We start from the raw sequence: 10868 nt of genomic DNA, 5'->3' as shown, positions 1-10868 counted from the left end.
AATTATTGGATGTTTATAAAAATTTAATTCGTAAAACTAATTTGATGTTTTACGAATTGAATCGGATTGCTTTAAGACACTGGTCGAATCATATTGGTTTCAAATTTTATGAATCTGTTAGGGTAGTTTTAATGTCATGAATAATTGGAACCATGTGCACTCCAACCATTCGCCCTTGGTAGGCCTACAAGTGGTATGCATAATGGAGCAATCATGTAAAACCACACTTGCAACTTTGTTTCTTAAATTTTAAACTATCATGAAAAAAAAAAAAAAAACAAAAAAAACAAAAAAATTTGAAAAGAGAAAAGCTCATGCTATTTATATAATATGTATTTATATAAATATATGGGTCAAATGCAATGAATCTAGTAAACTACTGCTCTTTTACAAATAACCCTCAAGTACAAACTATTCCCCTAAATTAATAATTTGTTACAATTAAAGATAAACCATCACAAAAACTATTTTACTATTTTTCATTAAATTTTCATTTTTTTATTAAATTATTTTTATTATCTTTTTTCTAATCTAAATTTTAATTACTATTCACGGATGTTACCTGAAAGGAAATTGAAGTATAAATTGACTTAAATACTCATTAGGCCTATTTGAAAATCTACTTTGTGAGTGCGTCTTAATTAATTATTTATTTATTAAATAACTTAAACGACATCATTTATAGAAAGTAACACTTATATTATTATTTTTTAATATGTTAACATTTTACTAGAATGTGAAGTTCACATTAGTCACATGGAAGGAATAGATTTTTTTATTAAAAAAAAAAATTATTTTGAAATATAAGAAGAGAAGAAGAAGAAGAAGAAAAACATGTAGGCATAAATAATATAAAAAAAGGAAAAAATGTAGGCATTATTTCTCGTAGTGTCCCTTTAACAAATCTATATAAAATGGAAATCAACAAAAACTAAAGAAATTAATGCAAAATATAATTCTCAAATATATATATATATATATATATATATATATATATAGCAGATGAACTATAGGTCTGAAAGTTGGACAGAAATGCAAATATAGTATAAACAATATTTAATGGTACATATTATATATACCGTTATATTATTACACATATTATATATAATATTATAATGGTTAATATAATGAATATATATATATATATGGGTAAATAAAAGAAGTTAAGCAAAAAGACGAGTACGTGTTGCTACAATGGTGGATGATATGCTGCTAAGAGTGATAATGGAGTAAATATATATGTGGGGGTATATTAAAATAGGTACATAGACATTTTTATCTCAAAAATATATGAGAAAACTCAATATCCAAACAGTTCTCTTTCAACTAACTTCTGTCAGTTAAATTACGGGGGTTTAATGCAGTTTACCCTTTTAATTATACCATTTATTTAAAATTTATTATTAGTATCAATTTATTACAAAAAAAAGAGTTATAACTGTCATTTTCTAAAATGATTAACTATTAAAACTTTATTATTTATAATAAAAATTATTATACTCGGTTTAAACTTTTTAACCTTGAAAATACTCCTTTTTATTTTTTATTTATTTATTTATTTTTCATACAATCTGTTCACGAAAAATTAATAAATTACTTAATTAAATAACAAATACATTCTTTTACAAGGAATACTTTCATGAAAATAAAAAAAATTACTTCTATTTATTTAAAAAAATTTACTTAAGATTTTTAATGAAACAATTAATTTTAAGATTTAAAAGTAAGTTTATGAAAATTGATACTAATAACGGGTAGGAGTTCAAGTTTTTGGCTCCTTCCAAAAATTGCTATTAATTCCAACAAAGTGCAAATCGACCTATCAATATACATATTTTTTTGCCACACTCCTCAAATTGTTAAAAGAGAATCTGATCATTTTAAATTTATCCATCTAATTGGATGCTTAGTTAATACATAAAGAAAGCACCAAAGCAGGGGAAAAATTGAAAATTTCAAGATAAATAGGCTTATCTTGAAAAGTATATAGATACATTGATTTTATTTCCAAATAAAACATTGTTTCAAGAGTTGATCATAGATATGCAAGATAAGAATCTTTACTGATGAAATGTGCGTGATTGGCGTTCACAAGCCAGTGCGACATATATGGCTTAGAGAATAACTTTTTCCTTTGAAGGAACTTCTTGAACCAAAATGCAGAGCATTTGGGGTATCTTCTTAAACCATTCTCAAAATCTACATAATTTATACCAAACCGAATACTAAAACCATAGTTCCATTCGAAGTCGTCAAGAAATGACCATACAAAGTAACCTTTCACATTAGCTCCTTCCCTGTGAATAACCCATCTTTGTCATTAGTAATTTTCATGTAATAATAAACATTACAAAAGATTTTATACTTGTTTAAAATAAATATATATTATTATAGTAGGTAGACTATTTATGGTGATTGTGATGTAACTTTTGTATGTAGGTAAACTATTTATTTCGTTGTTGGCTACACATCGCCTTGAGAGACATTGTAATTGCCGTTTTCACTGTACTCTTCCATTTTATGATAATAGTGAAATTGGTGTGAGCCGTGGACATATACAATCTTGGAGAACCACACAAAAAATGTTTGTTATCAACATGTCTGTGACCTAACGGTATAAGATTTCTACTTCTCAAAGGGTGGTCAGGGATTCGAATATCAGTGAAGACAGTGTGTGTGAGTCACAACTAGAATAAAAAGAAAAAAAAAAATGTTTGTGTTGTATTTCTTTTTGTTTTGTTTTGTTTTGTTTCATGCCAAGCGATTTGATTTTGTAAATTGTTTTGTTACTTGTTCTCGTGTGGTTGTTTGTTTCCCAACACTCACTAACGTACAAGATATCACTTTTCAACTTTTAAGCTAGAGAACAAGTGCCCGGTCCGTTGCAAGATACCACTAGATGGTCCTTGTAGTTATAAATTTTGATCTTACACATTCAAAATCCTCATGTTTTTATTTACTATTCATCTCAGTAAAATAGCAAAAGGTGGCTGTTGCTTAATAATAAAACAAAGTTAGCTATTCGGTTTTTCACTTATTTATTTATTTAATGAATTAAGGATGGGTTATTTAAATCAATAGACTAATCACCCTAAACGATTGATTTTAATTTTTAGTTTAAAATGTGATGCATGAAAAGATGGCTTAGAATTCGGTATGCCATTTGCAAATACTCACTTGATGGCTTTTGAAAGATATGTTAGATGGCCATGGTGGTACATTATCCTCAAGTTATCCTTCAAGGCTTCTTCAATTGGTAAAGTGCTATTATTTGCATCTGCAACCCCTGTAACAAAACAGAATATAGTTTAAATTAATTGTCTAAAAATTTATGTGGACATTTTTTTTTTTTTTAGTCTAGTAAGTAATAGGCACACACTGTAGTATCTCATCTGAGATTATATGAATAAGAAAAGAAATGAAAATGATTTACCATTTTCCGTAATGACAATAGGTGGATTTCCATAGTTATCTTTTATATATAGCACAAGCTCTCGAATCCCTTTTGGACACACGTGAAGCCAGCTCAAATCAGTCTACAAAACCATTCACATTATCATAACACATGTATATTTATGTATAACAAATGCTGTAGTTGTCACGAGTTCTCTGATAATTGAACAAATATTGAGAGGTTTAACCAATTTAAAAAAGGATTGTATGGGAATTATGTAATCAACTAATTCATTATTAGTATTTTACATTTTCCTTCTTCTGACTTTTTCGTTTAGCAAATCAAATTATCATCTTTGATTATCTCGTACAATTTTGTTTATAGTAGTACTTTGAGCCCTTTTTTTTTTAATTTTTTAATTTATTATTTTTACATTGAGATCAATTTAAAAAATATTGTACGTGATGATGTAACTTGTGTACTAATATATTTTGTGCTTAAAATGTGCTAATTTAAAGGAGAACTCATGAGAACTACTATGAAGTGAACTCTATGATAATAGAGAGTATTATTCTTTGTGGGATTATGCTGTGTGAGAGAGAGAGAGAGATTGAGTACCGGAGGACAAATGGGAACTCCATTTTTCTCGTCTGTGAAAAAGGGAAAAAGATACATTTTCCATAAGCATTAAAAAAATTAACCAAAAGAATGAAAATAAAAAAGGACCAAGTTCATCAAGGTATATTTCTCTGAGCTTACTTGATGATATAACATGACTATCTGTTGTCACGCTCAAGTTCATACTCGGTGGAAGCATACTATTGGCAATATAATGTGAAGTGTAGTAATTTATGCCAATAAAATCGTAAGAATTTCTCAGCATCTTAGATTGCGTCTTAGTAAATTTTGGTAGTCTATTTTTCACCAATGACCGCATGATCTCAGGATATACACCATATGTAATTGGATGTAAAAACCTACAAAATTATAGCTTTGAAGTATTAAAACTGCAAAAGATAGTCATTCAAAACACATACCGGCAAAGGAAGTTGGTATCAAAGTGACAGGAAATTCTAGAATATCAGGGATACCATACTCTCGAGTCTCCCAGTTGTTAGATGTGGAAATGGAGCCTACCTAATAGATGATTCAATCACTGGAAGACCTCGGAAGTACGGTGCAAAAGATAGTCATTCAAAACACATATACGCAAAGGAAATTGGTATCAAAGTAAAGGAAAATTCTAGAATACCAGGGGTAACGTACTCCCGAGTCTCCTACTCGTTAAATGTAGGATGGAGCCTCCCTAATAAATGATTTAATGACCCAAAAAATCTCGAGAGAGAGTACGGTACTAGAGTAAAACTTCTCAAAAGTGAATGTGCCCGTGTAGCACTAGTCTCGTCATAAAAGAGAAGGGTACGCTTACCATCCCAACATGAAATCAAGAGCCCTTAAAGCAGCCTTTCGATCCACGATATTTTGGGAAATTGGCATAAACCAACTCGACGATAATATGACCCCAATTTGGCCCTTTTGGGAAGCCTGCAGTAAAATGTGCAAAAACTTTGGTACTCAACAACAAAAATAATATAATGACACAACATTTACTATAAGTTATAAATATAGTTTATTTGATTTAGTACTTTAAAAACAGTTTATTATTTTTTAAGACTTGAAAATAAAAAATTTGTACTTAAGTTCACGATACATTCATAGCGATACTTAATTTCATCTTACTAATATTGATTGAAAAAAGGTATATTAAATTAGAATTAAATCTATAATTTTTTACCTGTTTTTAAAAGTGTTTCACCATTTGATCAATGTACTAAATTCTAGTTGTAACGCTAAACTGTTAGAATTCAAGTAAAAGGACGCCACTTCATAAAATCTTGGAAAACTTGGTAAAGCCCTAAACTCTAGGGGTAAGTTAATTATTTTATTTTTATTTTTGTTAAAGCAAACATAAACACTCATTATCCACACGTTTCAAACTCTTAAAGCCTTTTGATAACTAGGGAGTGATAGGTTTTTTCAATCCACTAAAGTGCATGGAAAGAGAAAATGTTTTGACAGAAGTGTTTAAATTTATTAGCGCTTTAAAGCTAATGCCCCCAAAGGTTTAAGCCGATTTATTGGGTTGTGCAATCCAAGGCCCTTGATGAGTTGGAGTGGGATCCACATCTTGTAATGGCTGATAAATTATCATCAGACTCAAAAGTTTAAAGGGCAAATTTCATTTACCTTCCTTAGGGTTTGTCAATATTTTACATAGACCCCTCATTATATTATAATCTTACTTATCTTTTCTAAGTTTTTGGTTCTCTTTGCCGTTAGGAACCTGATGGAACAAACAGGATTTGCTAATCTTAGCCGCAGAAAATTAATAGAAGGTCAGTTTTGCCCTTCTAAAGTTTAAAATGGAACAAACAGGATTTGCTAATGTTAGCAACAGAAAATTGATAGAAATTCAGTTTTGCTCATCTAATGTCCAAAAATGACAACAATCGATCATTTCATGAGTAAAATGGTAAAATAATATAGTATCGTTATTAAGTTGGACGACTTTCACTAACAGGAGAGGTAAGTGGGATTATGAAATATAGAGGGGGTCTTTGAGGGATGTTGACAAACCTTAGGGAAGGTAAGTGAAACAAGACCTATTATTATCCTACTATCTCATGTGATACAAGACCTTTGTGACATTTTACACCATTCAAACTCCCAACATATTAATTGCGCTTGGGTCATACTCCTTGTTTACTCATCCGCCATAATAGCTGGATAACCCATTAATGACATGGACCTAAACACTTTCGGGTAGGTGCTTAGCGTGATACCGAATAAAAGTTAGTCGACTTTGATACCACTTATAATAGGTCAAACGTTTGTCATCCAATCTAAATGTCCCACTCCAAGGCATCGAAGGACCTTGGATTGCTAAGCACCTAAAAACCATTATTCTACAACCTTCATAAAAAAACAAACCTTGTATCCCTCCCTGTACAACTTCACAGCTGCGCCATGCGAAAGGAGTAGGTGGTGGCCAACTATGTAGGGTTCGGTTGCCGAGTTTCCAGACGTACAATTTCCAATGTAGTTAGAACATCGACCGGGTGCATACAAACCATTGCCATATCCAAATACAGAAATTTCGTATGGTTCATTCAATGTCAGCCAATGCTTGACTCGATGGCCAAATGTTCTGAAGCAAAAGTTCGCATAGTCGCGAAAATCATCCCTGTTCATCATTATATATAATCTTATAGTTATTGCATGTGTGTGTAGACAATGCGGTGTATAGTTGTATATAATTAATTTGTTAGTGAATTCAACCTACACAATATTTTGGCTTAAGAATCCACCATAGTCATCAATTAGGGCTTGAGGAAGATCCCAGTGAAATAGGGTCACGTATGGCTGCAAACCTATAGGGAAAATTTAATGAAAAAGAAAGAAAAAAACAGTCCAATATTACAAATTATAGCAAACTATATATACATAAAGTAGGAGTTAGATTAGATTATCACCGTTGGATAAGAGGTTGTCTATGAGATCGTTGTAGAATTTCACACCTAGTGGGTTCACTCCTCCACTGATCTTACCACCTGAGAGATAAGAAAGATGATAATAATAATAAATGAAATATCAAACTATTGTTATCATTTTAATGGAAGAAATGTTGATAAAAAAGATAATTCAATGTCCCAGGCCCCATTCACATATAAACGGTTGTGATCAAATCAAGGGATGATCTTACTAGGTAATACTCTGGGCCATGAGATGGAGAATCTGAATGCATCCAATCCAATCTCTTTCATTTGAATTATGTCCTCCTGTGCAACAGTAATTTAGGATTGTTATTTATCCAAAAATAAGAAATAAAAAAACATAATTTCTAATTCATGATTGTTTTGTTGCATATTACCACCTTTTTTTATTTTGTTTTGTTTTGTTTTGTTTAGGCGTGTAAGAATTGTGAATCCTCAAATAATAGTATACTAAAGAGGATTAGAATTCGAACCATACCTTGTACCAACCATAGAAGTCATCTGCTACATCACCCGTGCTGTGGTCCGCAATTTTTTCTGTCATGTCAACCACAAGTTTTGGAAGAAAAAAAATCAGCACCATACTACATCTGCAAAAATTTATGACTAATTGGCGGCATATATTATGTGGGCCACTACAATTAATTTCATCCGATTTTCATTAGATATAAGAGTCATAAGACTAAGTGGTATTAGAAATTGATAAGAATAATGCTTGGGTCTAATTCAAGTTGGATCAACTTGTTGATATAGTTCAATAGATTTAAAACAAGTATTCAAAAGTAAAAATTAGGATTTAAAATAGGAAAGATATTACCCAACTTTTGCTTTTGGACGGGTATTTTATATTTAATTTTAACACTTGACACAATTTTATTAGGCCATATTAACTTTATTTAACCTGAATTGGACCCAAATATTGTTCAATCGATAAAACCTTGCATTTACTCCTAACTTTTATTTACTTTGCTGACTTTGTATCAAGGTTGATATATACCTACTTAGAGATTAGTTGATGATTTTTACTAACTTGACTGTGTCCTTTCACATATATACAGGTTGTAATTACAAAATGAGAAAGTAATAGAAAAAAAATTACATATATATTTTTTGAAATAAATTCAGCCAATGTAAATATTTTATTTATTTATTATTTTTATAATTATTTAATTATATATCATATGTGTATTTGTGATTCAACCGAGCAAAAATTATCTATTTTTATAATTATTTAATTATATATCATATCTGCCACGTTTGTTTCTGACTCCTCGTTTCTCTTTTAAACCTAATATATTGGCAGATTAGGTTTATATATATATATATATATATATTGAGGGGGCTCATGATTCGGTGTTATGAGACATCAGCACATGATCACTATAAAAATACGTGTGTGGTGTGTGTGTTTGTGAAGGAGAGAGAGAGGGAGATATACCTGGATGTTTGTGAGTGAAGGTATCCCACATACTGGGTTTTCTACCATCTTCAGATGCTTCTCCTTCATACTGAGGGGATACACAGCCATATGAGAGATTTAATTGCACATATATGTATCTATATATATATATATGTATATGTATATATTATATAGGGAAACAATACACATCCAAAATGCATAAAGTATGGTTTTACTTTGGGACGTTAAGGGGATACTATTGGTACAATTCTCGGATATATGTATATAATAATTTGCGTAGAAGATGGTTTAAATCAATGCTTGTATGAGACAATGAAGTGATCTTTCGTACCTGGTACGACGATGACGATGCTCCGAATACAAATCCATCTGGAAAACTGCTCCGACTGAGTTGAACTGAGTGCTGAGGACTGCATTTTAAACCACCCACAAAGTGAGTCATCAGGGCTAGCAAGCAGAAGAGGAGGGGACTTCTAATTTCCATGAGTGAGATTACTATCTACAATCACTATACAGTTATATTTATATACGCATACACACTGTAACACACACTAGCTTCCCTTCATACCACTTCCCAACTGCCATTCAAAGGGGATTAGCTCAAATGCTCAATATATTAAAATTTTAAGGCATGTCAGAGTATTGATTGAGGAGAGAGACGGATCTTTACAAAGATTTGCTGGATCACGCTCTTCATATAATATGTAAATTAGACTGACATGGATCCCTTACTTTTTCATAATTGAATACTATTTTTATTTATTTATTTATTTTCAATGATCTCTTCTATTATATGTAATTTTGTTACCTACGACCGACAATGTTTTGCAATTTGAACTATTAAAAATACCAATTTTGACATCTGATATTTGTTATTTAATTGAAATGGATCTGAATTCATTGACAATGTAACAATTCGCGTCCCTTTGAAGGTTTGTGGCACTTTGCACTCTAGTCATGGCATTTTTGATGGTTTGGCAACCTCGATAAATAAGGAAAATCTTTTTCAAGACAAATAAAATGAGGTGCGATCATAACAACTCTAATGCATATTTTATTAGAATTTTGGGGTTAAAGGTGTTTGGGTGACACTAGTATAGAAAGTCTAGTGATATAACCCTTTTTGTCCGGCGCCTTTTCATCCAATTGTTAGCCTGCATCTCCGACTTGGGATACTTTTAGCAACCACTAAATTTACCTGTAGCCTCAAAAAACAGGTGCAAATTAATGGAAAAGAAAGACCCTGACCGTAAGAAAAGGAAAGGAAAAGAGAATGGAAGCCAACTCCGAAACCAGACAACTATTCCATCAAATCAAGCGGGAGCTATCACACACAACCACCAAGCTACATTGTCGATGAGGTCCCAAGCACCTCCCTAGTTCAATCATTCATTGAATTAAATCCCAAAAGAAATAAATGAAGAACAAAGCAGAAACAATGTTTGAAGCTAATCAAACAATTAAGTGCCCAGGCCGGCTCGGCTCAATTAATAGGAAAGCCTTAAAATTTTAAAATTTTCGTATAAGCTACACTATAATTATTTTCTAATATTGTTAAACCCCAATAAATATAAAATTTTTATATTAAAGATTTATATATATATATATATATATATATATATATATATATATATATTTATTTATTTATTTATTATTATTTTTTTTTTCAGATTTTATTTTAGAACTCAAATATTTATATCCTAAAATAATTTTTATGACTTCTTTTTTGTCCCACCTTTTTCTACTCTCTCATTTACGTTTTACAATAAATTCTAACCAATATAGAAATTTAATATTATTTTTTTTTCCCTCTTTCTTTCTTTCTTTCTCATTCACATTTTTAAACCATTACTAAAAACATTTTTAGGTAAGTTGCACCTAAAACTAACATATTAAATATCTATTTAATGTTGTTTGGAAAAATGTTTTCTACTCTCTCATTTACGTTTTACAATAAATTATAACCAACATAGAAATTTAATATTAATTTTTTTTCCCTCTTTCTTTCTTTCTTTCTCAATTACGTTTTTAAACCATCACAAAAAACATTTTTAGGTAAGTTACACCTAAAACTAACATATTAAATATCTATTCAATGTTGTTTGGAAAAATGGCAAAAACTTTCCATCTATATATATATATATATATATATTATATTAATATGTTTTATCTTCTTCGTTTCAGCAAGTCTTCTCCTTCTCATCTCATTACAAGTTTACAGTTATTATGAACGCATTTTTATTCTGATGAAAATTTTGTAGAAGTATTAGATTTGGGTTTTCTAAATCAAGTTCAATGGTTTTTTTTCTTTAATTATTTTTAAATTTTATTAATTTTTGTGTATATATATTTGTATATTTTATTTTTTAGCTGTGACTAATTTTATTTATATTGTTAAAAAAGTCATTTTTTATTTTTCGTCTAAGGCTCCAAATTAGATTGAGCCGCCCCTACAAGTGCCCATTTAACATTTACAAGTAAAAAAGGGAGAGAGAAAAGA

At 30.3% G+C, this 10868-nt stretch overlaps 1 protein-coding gene across 1 annotated transcript; it reads right to left on the bottom strand.

Moving 5' to 3' along the window:
• Window positions 1–1942: 1942 nt before the first annotated feature.
• LOC132295012 (beta-glucosidase 13-like) lies at window positions 1943–9103 on the bottom strand. Its single transcript, XM_059793083.1, has 13 exons — window positions 8700–9103; window positions 8387–8456; window positions 7427–7485; window positions 7158–7233; window positions 6928–7005; window positions 6738–6825; window positions 6386–6638; window positions 4824–4939; window positions 4154–4371; window positions 4013–4044; window positions 3434–3536; window positions 3178–3286; window positions 1943–2297 (listed from the first exon to the last, which is right to left on the bottom strand). Exons 1-13 carry the CDS (start codon window positions 8850–8852, stop codon window positions 2036–2038), a joined length of 1617 nt encoding a protein of 538 aa, XP_059649066.1. The 5' UTR covers window positions 8853–9103; the 3' UTR covers window positions 1943–2035.
• Window positions 9104–10868: the final 1765 nt, after the last annotated feature.

Source organism: Cornus florida, unplaced genomic scaffold (assembly GCF_030987335.1).
Source record: "Cornus florida cultivar Cherokee Brave unplaced genomic scaffold, ASM3098733v1 CherokeeBrave_3.0.0_Hap2_Chr02, whole genome shotgun sequence".
Classification (NCBI taxonomy): domain Eukaryota; kingdom Viridiplantae; phylum Streptophyta; class Magnoliopsida; order Cornales; family Cornaceae; genus Cornus; species Cornus florida.
The sequence above is the reverse complement of the archived record's forward strand: the minus strand, read 5'-3'. Positions and strand labels throughout refer to the sequence as shown.

Coding starts and splice junctions, on each gene's coding strand:
- LOC132295012 (XM_059793083.1), bottom strand. CDS start 8,852: ATGGAAATTAGAAGTCCCCTCCTCTTCTGCTTGCTAGCCCTGATGACT. Junction 8,457..8,699: donor CATCGTCATCGTCGTACCAG/GTACGAAAGATC, acceptor GTATCCCCTCAG/TATGAAGGAGAAGCATCTGA. Junction 7,486..8,386: donor CTTCACTCACAAACATCCAG/GTATATCTCCCT, acceptor TTGACATGACAG/AAAAAATTGCGGACCACAGC.